This window comes from Kryptolebias marmoratus, linkage group LG18 (genome assembly GCF_001649575.2).
Source record: "Kryptolebias marmoratus isolate JLee-2015 linkage group LG18, ASM164957v2, whole genome shotgun sequence".
Lineage (NCBI taxonomy): Eukaryota > Metazoa > Chordata > Actinopteri > Cyprinodontiformes > Rivulidae > Kryptolebias > Kryptolebias marmoratus.
Genome location: NC_051447.1, coordinates 4,711,512 through 4,724,832, shown reverse-complemented (window position 1 = coordinate 4,724,832; position 13,321 = coordinate 4,711,512). Strand labels below are relative to the sequence as shown.

The 13,321-nt window shown below is 41.3% G+C and overlaps 2 protein-coding genes across 3 annotated transcripts; both read left to right on the top strand.

The window, feature by feature from the left end:
* The first annotated feature begins 1,500 nt into the window (after positions 1–1,500).
* On the top strand, positions 1,501–12,756 carry LOC119616567 (gastrula zinc finger protein XlCGF57.1-like). Of its 2 annotated transcripts, XM_017435803.3 has the most exons (3): positions 2,133–2,245; positions 2,421–2,434; positions 10,323–12,756. In XM_017435803.3, the coding sequence occupies exon 3, from the start codon at positions 10,338–10,340 to the stop codon at positions 12,111–12,113; it is 1,776 nt and encodes a 591-aa protein (XP_017291292.1). In that variant the 5' UTR covers positions 2,133–2,245; positions 2,421–2,434; positions 10,323–10,337; the 3' UTR covers positions 12,114–12,756. The 2 variants fall into 2 exon arrangements, with proteins under 2 accessions (XP_017291291.1, XP_017291292.1); XM_017435802.3 differs by lacking the exons at positions 2,133–2,245; positions 2,421–2,434 and adding an exon at positions 1,501–1,639 and having other exon boundaries at positions 10,323–12,754.
* Positions 1,503–8,873, top strand: LOC108247560 (gastrula zinc finger protein XlCGF57.1). The gene is made up of 2 exons (XM_037981264.1): positions 1,503–1,639; positions 6,091–8,873. Exon 2 carries the CDS (start codon positions 6,102–6,104, stop codon positions 7,947–7,949), a length of 1,848 nt encoding a protein of 615 aa, XP_037837192.1. The 5' UTR covers positions 1,503–1,639; positions 6,091–6,101; the 3' UTR covers positions 7,950–8,873.
* Positions 12,757–13,321: the final 565 nt, after the last annotated feature.

Genomic DNA, 13,321 nt, shown 5'->3' with positions numbered 1-13,321 from the left:
TTAGTCGCTCGCTGATAAACTGTCTAAGAGACTGAACTGAAGACATTGTTACTGCAGAGACTCAAACATTCACCTCACACACCCAAACCGACACAGAAACCACCACAAATACAAACACAGCTACCGCTGCTAGCGCTTTGTTTACTTCCGCTGGTGTACAAACTTATCTTGTAGTTTGTTAAACTGAACTGCACCACTTCGTCAAGGTTTCCTGATCCAGGTCCTCAACAAACTGTAAAACTGAGCATTTTGCTGCCGAAGGTTGATTAGCTGTGACAGTCATCTTGAATAGGTTTGACACCGAAAGCTGCAAATATGCAACCGATCATTTCTTTAAATCTGTTCTGTGGTTCTTTAGATATGTATATATATAAAAGTGCTGACATCATTTTCTACAGAACCTTTGATAAAAATGGGAATATTGACTAATTTCACCTAATTTGTGTCATAAATGAAGACTTTCAGCTGAAAACTGCACCCAGCACGCCCCTCTGCTGCTCCTTACCTATCCTGTCGAGGTTTATCTGTGGTTTCCAGCTGATATCCAGCAGTCTGCGCTGACGGTCGATCTCTTCCTCGTACTGGACGATGGTTTTTTCAAACTCTGTGAATATTTCTCCAGCNCGCCTCGTGCTGAAAAGTGCTATATAAATAAATGTACCTACCTACCTACCTACCTACCTACCATAAAACAAGCTTTGACGTAGATTCTCCGGTAAAGTTTTGAAAAATAAGGGTCTTATAAGCGTTTATAAGACCTGTCTTAAACAGGTCTTATAAATGTGTCCTACAGGCTTGTGCCTTGGGAGACCTCTGTCTTTGTAAGTATTGGTGTGTTCAGGAAGCATTTATGCATATGTGCATTTATATGTACATTATAATGTTGCTTCTGTTGTTTTAATTCATGTAAATACACTGATGTGATACCTTAGTATATGTTTTGGTCCAAAAGAGAAAACTCTACCAGCCGCCACTGGTCAGACAGAACACCGAGCTGTTAATTATCTTCAGTGTTTCTTAAGCTGCAGTTTCATGGTAAACTGTCAAAAACCACAGAAATAAACTCCCTCAGCAGTAAAGGTGAAGTAACTCTTCTTTCTTACAGTTAACACTTTAATTCACTTTAATTCGGGGTTTATGCTCCATATTAAGCAGCTTATCAGCTGATCCGGAAGCTGAACCACGTGAACCACGTCAACTAAACCCAGCTGGGTCCGAATATGACGAAGAAAGTCAGTCAATTGGCTGAATGGGAGAAATTACGGACTTTGTTATAGGATTTCTGGTGTTTTTTTATGTCTGTTGCACCTTAATGTCGTCAGCTCCTAGTGACGTAATAAACCCAGACGGCGCTGATTGGTCGGCCCTGATTTAAGGTGACGTCCCCCGCACGCCCGGCTGAAGCGCCTCCCTTCCGCCCGGCTGGCTGAGTGTGTCCCCCTGCTGATGCGTTCCGGCACGACTCTTGTTTCTGCCGGAACGTGACACCGTCCGGAAACAGAAACCCGCGCTAGCAGCATTAGCATCGTTAGCTTCCCTTTTGTTTTGATACAGAGTTTGAAAGCAAGAAAAACCTTCATCCAGGAGGAAGAAGAGCCCGGGAGCAGCGGGAAAGCAGAGACAAGCTCCAAGTGAACAGGTACTAACCAGCTTAACTAGTTTAACTAGTTTCAGCAGGTTACCAACTGAAGCGTGAAGATGACTCAGGAGATCTGAGATCCGTTCCTTCAGCCTGGAGCTCAGAAAGACAAAGTTTTTATTTTACAGAAGGTCCAGGTTTTATCACAGGAGTTTAAAAACAATAAATTTATTTATTAATAAACAAACCGAGCAGCAAAAACAAACTTTAAACAACCAAATGCAGCGGAACACGGAAGTGATTCCCTTCGTTCCTGAGGGAAGAACTGTTCTGTTTATTATCTGGGTTCTGTTTGCCTGCTTTGTGTTTGAAGTGTTCTTGTTCCTAAAGAAACTCCAGGTTCTAATAAGAAGCAGAAAAACATATTTTAGTTCCTTATTTTTAGAACTAACTGAAGAGATTTAATAAGGAGGAGGAAGACTCCGACTCCTCTTCATCACATCTTTAACCTAAAGTCTAATCTGTCCACGTTCCACACTTTCCAGGATAATTAATCTGATTGATGCTTCGGTTCTGCTGGAGTCCAAGGAGGAACAGCAGGAACCCAATCACCTTTCTGTCTTAGAACGTCTTAGAACCCAGAAGCTCTGACTGGAACAGAACCGGGTCAGATCCTCGATGATAATTAAGAATCTTGTTGGTTATTTGTTTATTTTAAGAACATCAATCATTTTCAGTTTTTCTAATGTTGTCCGGTTTTCACTGTGTTCATAAAGTTCTTCTTTTGTTCTGTTTGTCGTTTGGTTCTTGTGTTCTGTTTCACGGCTGTGGTTCCAACCAGGTGGAACTTGGTCTGTAAGTAAAACTTTATTTATTTAGCAACATCACAAATTTCTTCAACAGAACAAATTTAAGCAAATTCAGATTTAAAAGGATTTTAGCTAGCCTTTAAAGAGAGCCGCTGTTCCTTCAAAATAAGAGCGCTGAATTGAGCTAAAGGCTTGTTGCTGTGAGCAGCAATGCAGATTGTTACCAAATGAACGAGGAACCAAGAAGAACGTGACTACAAGAACAGCAGAAGAACCCTGACATTGGGGTGAAACGGTCCATGTTTGGGATGGGCCTTTGGTTCAGACTGCAGCGTTGGTCTAAAGGAGAACATGAGCAGAACCAAAGTTTAGAAGTCTATGTTCTGCTGCGCAGCACAACAAGTGAGCGTGGAGAACCAGAGCAGAGCCTGATAACCTGTCCCTGTCGTTACAGAACGTCACATTGGCTCTTTGTTCCACAGCAACAGGATTTGTCGATGGTTCCATGTGGAACCTAATTACTGACAGGAACAGAATTGGAGAACAGACCGAGCTGCGTGGGACGTTCAGGCAGAACCACAGGAACCAATTGGACAAGTTCAGAACCAAGTCAGGAATTTTTACAGCCGCAGACAGGTGAGCAGAACCCCAGAGTAGAACGGATCCGGTCTGTGGATAGAACCGCCTCATCAGTGGTTACCCAGCGAAGGAAACCAGTTTTACACAAGAACAAGTCCCGGAAGAACAAGTCCCGGAAGAACAAGTCCCGGAAGAACAAGTCCCGGAAGAACAAGTCCCGGAAGAACAAGTCCCGGAAGAACAAGTCCCGGAAGAACAAGTCCCGACCATGCCCAGAGCTTCTGCTGTAGGAACCTAAATCTGTGTAACTTTCATTGGTTTCCTGAGTGGAACCGGATGTTTGTGGACCTCTGCAGCTGAGAGGAACCCAAACTGAGGAGAACTCCAGATGAACTCAGGATTATTTTATCTAAGAGTCGAGTTTATCTGCAGTTAAATGTTTGACGTTTTTCACCAACAGATCAGAGCTGGTTTTAAGCTTCAGATGTTTGGTTCTGCTGAGAAACACCTTAAAGTTCCTTTAAACCTCCTTTTTAAAGCTCTTTTAAACCTCCTTTAAAGCTTCAAGTTGGACAAAAAAAGAGAAAAATTCCTGATTTGTTCTAAATATATGAGCAGGTTCAGGTGAGTTCTCACTGAGGGAGGATTTAACTGTCATATAAAGCCACTACTAAACTTATTATTATCAGATTTTATGGAGCTGCAGGTATCAGAAACATTCTCTTAGTTCTGGCAGCGTTTTGTAAAAACCTGTCAGATTTATTTTAAACTAAATAAAATTAAATGTTTTAGAAATATATATATGTGAGTTTATGAGCAGAAATAATTTAACCCTTAGGAGTTTGGAGCTTCTAAGGAGTTTATTCATCAGAGACGCACTTATTGAAGCTAAACATGCTAACCTTCACGTTGTCCTCTGAAGGGACGGCTGGTGGATTCGGGTTTTTGTCCACAGTAGGTCAGAAAGAGACGTTTAGAACCTTAATGTTCTAACGTTTATGATGTGAACATGATGTTTGTTTGTTTGGAACTGCTGTCTGTCTTCACCAGGTCTTTTATTAAACAGATTTTAAATATTGATAGAACATTGAGTGGTTCTAACAGAGAACCTTCTCTAACTTCCTGTGAGACTCCTGACTGTTGAAATCTCTCATTATTGGTCTGAAACAGAACCGCTTTTTCCATTTGTTGTTGTTGTCATCAGATTCTCTTAACCTTTTTAAAATAAGTACAGTTTTCCAGCTCAGATCTGTTCTGTATTCAGTGAAGTTGGTCCGGTTCTGCAGGCTGGAACCAAAGTTCTCCTTGCTGCCATTTAAAGGATCTTAGTGAGACATGGATCTTCATCCTAAAACATTACAGCATGCTGCATCCCAGGACTGTTTGGGTTACTATAGTAACAAGAGGCCAGAGTGGTTGAAACATGAGTGATGAGCATCGACACTGCCCCATTCTCCTCAACACGTCTGTAGAACTTGGAGTTTAAGGCTCAGTTATTTGTAGAGTCGCGCAGGGCTCCGTGCACGGCACGTGGTGACTAATGAGTCAAGTATAAATCTAGCTTTACTCTCCACATGTAGGGCGATATAAAACCTCCTGCCACATTCCCAACTGAACTTTCTCCAGCTCTCGGAGATTGTAGAGGTCTGTGGTACGGAGCAGATTTGACATCATTCCTCTTCTGTTTTTATACCGTTCTCTTCCCGTTCCACTTTTACTCAGAGTGATGTGGTCTTTAGGCTTTGGTAGAGTCGAGATGATCTTCTTGTTCTTTGGACATATTGTTTCAATAATTGGATGAAGCTCTTTAGGCCCCGCCCCTTTCAGAACATAACTTTAAACTCTAGCAGCAGTCGTTGGTTTATTTTCTACAGTTTCAAACTTTTATCACTTTGACATAAAATACATTTTTATCCCCTGCTGAGGCCGGCAGTAATGTTTTTCTTTCTGTTAGCAAAATATTTCATGAACCACTGGATGGCTTTTATTAAACTTCTTAGGAAGAAATTACTGGATGTTTCTCTGCGTCTCAGGATGGCCGCTACAGCTAAGTAACCTTTAGAAAACACAAACATGGCTCCAACTCAGTGAGCATTACAGATATTGAGCTGAAATTTGGCGTGGTAGTAGCTGAGCGTCATCCCAAACACCCACCCTGAGGGCCAACTGATGTTTGATAAACAAATCGTTGCTTTAAAATTTGAACAAACCCGGCTGGCAACGTGCATTCCAATCAGGAAATCTGTAGGCTTTTAAGGTTCTTGTTCCACGAGAGTCCGACTGACTCCAGTCTAAGGAACTGAAGTGGAACCAGAACTCTGTGTTCTGTCTTCCACCAATTAAACCTGTCTGAACCCACCTGGACCAGGAGCTGAAGGCAGAACCTCAGAGGTCAGCAGCCGAGGCCCCTTCAGGCCCCTCAGGGCCCCAACCCTCAGACTGTCTGTGGTTCATGAGAGCTGTGAATAAAAGAATGAGTTATTCTTAATAAAACATTAAAACTAACGGTGAGAAAAGGAGCTGCAGAAACTAACGTCTCTACAGTAACTAAACTCTCTGGGCGACCATTTTACCTTCTCTGACCTCTATTAGCATCATTAGCTTTCCAGAAATAGTCTGATTAATCAACTGAAATCGGCCATTTAAATAATAAAGTCACTAATCAGACAAACCTTTTCATATTAAATCAGTCATTAAGTAGAGAGGTGAAACTGCAGCAGCAGCTGCTACAGTCAGCTCACTGCTGCCCAGTTTTTATTTTAAGCAACAAAAAAAAATTCCTATAATAAAGGGTTGATAAATTTACATTTATTTTAAGTTAAGCCATTAGTTTTTTCGTTAAATTAAAAATACATATAATAATAAAAATAAATTGTATCTGCTCTGATTTCTAAAGATCGTTATCAGCTGAACTTCAGCTCCTCGTTGGCAATGGTGCGTTCACTGACTGAAAAAACTCTTGGGTTTTTGAGTGTTTGTGCACCTGATGAAGCTGCAGAGGTCCGAGCTCTGATATTCTGATCCCTGAAGGTTTTTTACTGTGACATGGAGCAGCTGCTGTAGAAAGATCTGACTGTAGATCAGTTTTTATTGAATTTCTTCTTGTGTTATTCATTCCCTCAGACCTCCACATTATGTCTGTTAAGACCCGAGAGGTTCTCGGTGACCGGTTTGTTCCAAACCAAGAGAGGACCTCTGGTCTGGACCAGGACAAACAGAAACTGCAGCAGATGGAGGAAGACCGGGAGGAACCAGAACTTCCGGAGATCAAAGAGGAAGAGGAGGACCTGGGGGATCTGCAGATTAAAGAGGAAGAGGAGGGACTCAGCAGTCAGGATGAAGAGCTGCTCGAGCTGAAGCAGGAGGCCGACACCGTCATGGTGACTGTTGACTTTGAGGAAAGTGATCAAAGCGAACCAGAACCAAACAAGGACCAACTGGACTACGAGAACTCTCCCGAAGCTGAGAATCAAAGCGACGACGAAGGCTCGGGGTCGAGCAGGAAGCAGAAACCGAACCCAAAGAAGAGACGCAAGAAAACCAAAAGTCCCAGAGACGAAGTCAACAAATCAAAATCACAAAAACATCCCAAACGTCCCACAGAGAAGACACTGTATTCCTGTGAAGTCTGTGGTAAAACCTTCACTCGGAACAGTAACTTAACTTATCACATGAAAACGCACACAGGTGAGAGCACATACACCTGTGAGATGTGTGGGAAAAGTTTCACACGGAACAGTAACCTGACTAACCACATGAGGTTTCACGCAGGTGAGAACCCATACGCTTGTGAAGTGTGCGGGAAATCTTTGAGCGACAATGCTAGTTTGACTTCTCACATGAGAACGCACACAGGTGAGAAACCCTTCCTCTGTATTACCTGTGGGAAAAGCTTCAGCGCACGAGGTAGTTTAATTTCTCATATGAGAACTCACACGGGTGAGAAGCCCTTCCCCTGTCAGACCTGTGGTAAAAGTTTTGTTGTGAAAAGTCATTTGATCACTCACACAAGAATTCACACAGGAGAGAAACCATACTCGTGTCAGATCTGTGAAAAAGGTTTTGGGTCAAGAAGTAACTTGATGACTCACATGAGAACGCACTCGGGTGAGAAACCTTTCCCATGTCTGAGCTGCGGGAAACGCTTCACCGTAAGAAGTCATTTAATTACTCACATGAGAACCCACACAGGTGAGAAGCCCTTCCCATGTCTTACCTGTGGAAGAAGTTTTAGTCTCAAAAGTCAGATGACTCTCCACATGAGAATCCACTCTGGTGAGAAACCGTTCCCATGTGAGACATGTGGGAAAAGTTTCAGAGTAAAAACTAGTTTGACTATTCACATGAAAACTCACACAGATGAGAAGCTGTACACGTGTGAAGTGTGTTTTAAAAGCTTTACTCAAACCGGCCGCCTGGCTGCTCACATGAGAACTCACTCCGGTGAGAAGCCCTACTCATGTCTGACCTGCGGGAGAAGTTTTAGGGAAAAGTCATATCTGAACGCTCACATGAGAACTCACACAGACGATCAGACGTTCCTGTGTGTGATCTGCGGCAACAGTTACAGTCGAAAATGCAACCTGGACAGACATATGAGAACACACACGGGTGAGAAACCGTATCCGTGTAAAATCTGCGGCAAGTCTTTCAATCATCATGGTAGTTTGACCGCTCACATGAGAAGTCACACAGGTGAGAAGCCCTTCCCATGTATTACCTGTGGCAAAAATTTCAGTGTGAAAAGTTACCTGATTATTCACATGAGGTCTCACACGGGTGAGAAACCATTCTCATGTCTGACATGTAAAAAAAGATTTATCTTAAGGAGTCATCTGACTCGCCACATGAGGACGCACACGGGAGAGAAACCCTTCTCGTGTTCGAGCTGTGGGAAAAGTTTCAGTGTAAGAAGTCGTTTGGCTGTTCACGTGAAAACTCACACAGGTGAGAAGCCCATTCCAGCTGCCCCTCAGGAGTAATCTGTCCTCTGCTTTAAGTTTCTCCTTTTGAACTCGTGTAGGTTGGTAGGAACTTCTGATTGCACGATAACGCTCACATGTATCATGTTTTCACAATTTTCTGCTCATAAAAAAATGGAATATTATCACAGCTGTCATTTTAAAACAAATACAACTTCTAATAATGCTGCTACTAAAGTAACACATTAATATCATTTAGAGTTTTTAAAGAAGTGTTTTACAGCCTTTTACTCTGAGTCACATCCAACGACACTAAATTTGCCATGAGATGCATATTTCAGATATACATAAAAAATAATGGGAACTTGAAAACATTTAGGAACCTGTTCTTGGAAAGATTTGGGTTTTTTTTGTTTCAACAGAACTAAAATCCAGATTAAACTCCATCCGAGATTATAGTTCTAAATGAATCCTGCTTATTGGTCAGGATGAGTATTTTTCTGTTTTCTTTGTGTTCAGAGCCAAACAAGCTACTGTCAGCTGAACGGTTTATTCTTTAGGATCTTTGGTAACGTTTTAATTCTGATTACCTGGATTCTGTAGTAGAACGTTAAGTTTTTGTTTAGAAGGCAAAGATGGATTAAAACTGTTCTTTTTAAAATGGTTTTGTATGTATCTTTCTAAATGGATGTGAGAAATGTTCTGCATGTGTAGAAAGGTTTCTATATGTTAATATCAACCTGTGTATTCTCTGTATATTTATACTCTGTTAATTCCTTTAGCTGTGGAGGCCATCTTCTCTCTGCTGAACTAACAGGAAGTCAGTTTATTCTTTCATTAGTCCTGCCGGCGCTGCCTCCAGTCCGTCTCCTGGGTTTTAAGTTTAAAAACAGGTTTCTGACAGATGATCTGTCTTCCGGCCTCTGGAATCTGTTCTGTACTTTTTGTTCTTAATTAAAAAATAAAATAAATACTTTGCATGAAGGTTTTGTGTATTTAGTCTCTTTCTTCTAGCTGACGTGGGAGGGATGAAGAGGGTCTCAGCCGGTCTACGGTTCTGCTTCTGCTTCTGATTCTGAACAAGTTTTATCCATGTTGAGTAAAATCATCCTAAATGTAAAATGAATTCCTAAAAGGCTCCAGCATAGTTTATTTACAACCTCTGGAAATGTTGAAGAAGTCAAAAGTAGAAGTTACTGTTTAAAATGTAATGTAACTATAAAAATAATGTATTTGATTACATTCAGTTACTTTTTTACTGACTTCTAAATTGACTCTTTTAACCTTTTTTTAATAACCTGAAAGTAGATCTCAACAGACTTCTGTCAAAGTTATTTTTAATTAATTTATTTCATATTAATTAACTTAATGCTGGTAGTGATCTGACCTTTGACCCCAAAGATCCTTTATTCATCAGTCTGAGGTTAAATTTGAATCAAAACTTTGTTTTTTACCATCCAAATAAACATTAAACAGTTGTTTGATCCTTCTGACACACACACCCACCTCCACCCTGGATTTTAATTTGATTATAAAAAGTCTACAAAAAACGCTTCAGAATCATAAAGTTGAATGAGAGGAAAAAAAACTAATTTTCAATTGTCAAAAAAGAAATTTAAATATGTGTGTGTTTGTAAGTGATCTGCAGCCTTCAGGATGTTTCTCCTACAAAATAAAATCAGGATCTTTAGCGTTTTTCCTTAAATTCTGTTGAGAGAAAATCAAAACGAAGCTGGAGGGAATTTGATCTCGACGGGGGAACAAAACTTGACACAACACCAGCCCGACGTTCTTGAACCTGGGCCCAGGTTCTGATCTAAACGTTCCCTCCAACATTTAGTTCCTGAGAACATTGCAGAACCTGAGGAACTTCAGTCATTTAACAACTTAAACTTACAGACGTTTGGTTCTTTCTGACTGCTCCTCACTGCCCATCTCTGTGGTTCTGTCTGTCTGCCTCTGTGGTTCCGTCTGTCTGCAGAACCCACAGACCATCATTTTATTGTCCGTCCATATTTCGGACCCAGTTGCTCTTTAAACTGGACTCGGTTCTCGAGTCGTTCTTTGATTTTCCTGATCTGTAGAAAATGAAACTTTAACTCAGAAAGGACAGAACTCGACTGAGGCGCCACCTGCTGGAAAAGAAACTGTTGAAGCGTTTCTTAAATAAGAAGTTCATAAAGATGAAGTTTCTTCTCATTTATGTAATCAATGACATGGAATCAGACGAATATTTGTGGCAGCTCTAGTTTTGAGACATTTCAGAGACTTTCTGTAAATTCAGTTTGCAGCTCAGAGATTCTGACTTCCTGTCATTGCTGATGTCATTCTGCCTTGTCATTGTTAACCCACACCTGTGTTCCTTTTTAGAGGTGATAATCAGCAGACCTTTTTAATTTGTGGTAAATTCCTTCTTGTTCTTTATTCCCTCAGACCTCCTTCGGCGTCATGTCTGTCATTACTCCAGAGGTTCTCGCCGACCGACTTCTCCTTAACCAAGAAGGAAAACCCATTCAGAACCAGGAGGAGCCTGAATCTTCACAGACTGATAAAGAACTGAAGGAACTGGAACCTTTAGAGATTAAAGAAGAACAGGAGGAACCAGAACTTCTGCAGATCAAGGAGGAACAGGATGAAGAACAGGAGGCCTTCATGGTGACTGTTGATTTTGAGGGGAGTGACTGCAGTGAACCAGAACCAAGCAGGGCCCGACTGGACTCTCAGAACTCCTCTGAAGCTGAGGATGGAAGGAAGAGGAAGAGGATGGAAGTTCAGGAAGGAATCAGGAAAAAAGTTCCAAAGACAAGGAAGAGACGTCGAAGAACTGGGGGTCACAAGAAAACCAGTAAGAAACCTTTCTCCTGTCTGACCTGTGGGAAAACCTTCAGTATGAAAAGAACTTTAACTAATCATTCAAGAACTCACTCAGGTGAGAAGCCCTTCTCTTCCAAAGTCCGCAGTTCGGCTTTCCAACATGGCAACAATTTGACTCAGCAGAATAAAACTTACAACACCACTGAGAGACCATTCTCATGTTTGACTTGTGGGAAAAGTTTCAATCTCAAAAGTAATTTGGTTATCCACAAAAGAACTCACACAGGTGAGAAGCCTTTCTCATGTGTGACCTGTGGAAGAGGTTTTAGTCGAAAATGTAATTTGACCCGCCATGTTACAACTCACACTGGTGAGAAGCCCTTCCCATGTACAAGCTGTGGAAAAGGTTTTACTGACAGAGTTAGGCTTAGGTACCACATGAGAACCCACTCAGGTGAGAAGCCCTACCTGTGTCCGAGCTGTGGAAAAGGGTTCACTGAAAGAAGCCTCTTATCTAGTCACTTGAGAACTCACACAGGTGAGAAGCCCTTCGAGTGTGGAATCTGTGGGAAAGATTTTAGCCAAAGATGCAACTTGACACGCCACATAAGAACTCACACAGGTGAGAAGCCCTTCCAATGTGTAACCTGTGGGAAAGGTTTTACCCAGCAAATTCACCTGAAGTACCACATCAAAACTCACACAGGTGAGAAGCCTTTTTCATGTCTGACATGTGGAAAAGCTTTCATTCTACAAAGTGCTTTAGTTCTTCACACACGGAGTCACACAGGTGAGAAGCCTTTCCCATGTCCAACCTGTGGGAAGTCTTTCAGCCTCAGAAGCCATTTATCCAGTCACTTGAAAATTCACACAGGTGAGAGGCCCTTCCCATGTCCCAGTTGTGGGAAAGGTTTCAGTCTAAGATGTGAACTGATGATTCACATGAGAACTCACACAGGTGAGAAGCCCTTCCTATGCATGACCTGTGGAAAAGGTTTTGGTGTAAAAAGTAATTTGACCCGCCACATGAGGTCTCACTCCGGTGAGAAGCCTTTCCCGTGTCTGATCTGTGGAAAAGGTTTTACTGAGCAAAGTAAGCGGAGGTGTCACATGACCACTCACACAGGTGAGAGGCCCTTCTCGTGTTCCACCTGTGGAAAAACTTTCAGTGCAAAAAGTAATTTGATCTCTCACACAAAACTTCACACAGGTGCAAAAGCCTTTCAGTGTGTGATCTGTAAAAAACGTTTCGACCGCAGGAGTCGTTTATTGACTCACCTGAGGACTCACACCGTGGAGAAACCTGTTCGCTGTGACACCTGTGGGACAGGGTTCACTCGGAGAAGCAGCCTAAATGTCCACCTGAGGACGCAGCACCAGCCAGAGGCCTTATCCCAATCACAAGGGTGACCAGGAGATATTTTGCTAACGGGGTTGACTCCAGATCTCAAAGATCTGTTGGGAATGACTCTCAGCTACTACTACACCAAAGTTTATCTCAATACCTATAAATACTGAGTTGTTTTTGTATTTTATAAGATCAGATAGCTGTGGTGGCCATCTTGAATCAGGCTGACTCAAAATTGAACAGTTGTAGGCATATTCTTCTGGAAAAGCTCCGTTTGGAAACAACTTTGTGTGCATTTACCAGGTTCTGTGTTTTAATTCAACTTCACCCATTTGAACCTCACGTCAAATATTTAAAAATCACTGCCCATTCCTAGTGTTGAGCGGGTCATCACTTCTGGGTTCGATGGTTCTCTGTCTGACAGACTGAATATATTACTGTTTATGTTTTTATATATATTGTAACACAAAGACGAAGCACTAATAAATATTTGAAAATGGAGCGGAGAACCACTAACTGCACTGTAACATTCAAGATTTTCACACTTTAAAGTTTTCTGTAGTTTAATTTGAAGAGGTTAAAAGAAATGGGAGATATGTTGTAACAGAACAAAGTTTTCATAACTCTGTTTTTATGGAAATTACTGATGTTTTTACTTGTTTTGTAAAAGTCTAAGTTGTCTTAAAATGCCTTTTTTTTGCAAACATAAAATTTGTAACAGATTAAAAAAAGATTAACTCTGCTGTGTTTGCTGTTATGTTTTCACATAGGAATGAGTTATTTTAACTGTTTAAAGAAAACTAAGATTAAAACATGTAATGGATTCAAGTTAAAAAGGTTAAACAACTCAGCTACTCTCAACCCAAACTGTGCTCAGTTCACTGAGTGACAGCCATGTTTGTCTCAGAAGAACCCTGATGTCAGGTTTAGTTTCCTACATGACAGCTGAATAAAACTGCATCAGGATCTTCTCAGGTAGGCTGAACTTCTTCAGCTGGAGGAAGAAGTTCAGGTTCTGTTACGAGTGTTGACGTGGGTCGTCCTCTTTAGGTCAGGTGCGATGATGATTTCCAGGAACTGGAAGGACTCCACCTCAGTGCTGTTCAGGATGGTGAGGGGTGTGCAGATGTACAGGTGCTGGTCATAAAATTAGAATATCATGAAAAAGTAGATTGATTTCAGTAATTCCATTTAAAAAGTGAAACTTGTATATTATATTCATACATTACATACAAACTCATATATTTCAAATGTTTATTTCGTTTAATTT

Bases quoted from the DNA above. Each gene is read 5' to 3' on its own strand.
- LOC108247560 (XM_037981264.1), top strand. From the start codon at position 6,102: ATGTCTGTTAAGACCCGAGAGGTTCTCGGTGACCGGTTTGTTCCAAAC.
- LOC119616567 (XM_017435803.3), top strand. From the start codon at position 10,338: ATGTCTGTCATTACTCCAGAGGTTCTCGCCGACCGACTTCTCCTTAAC.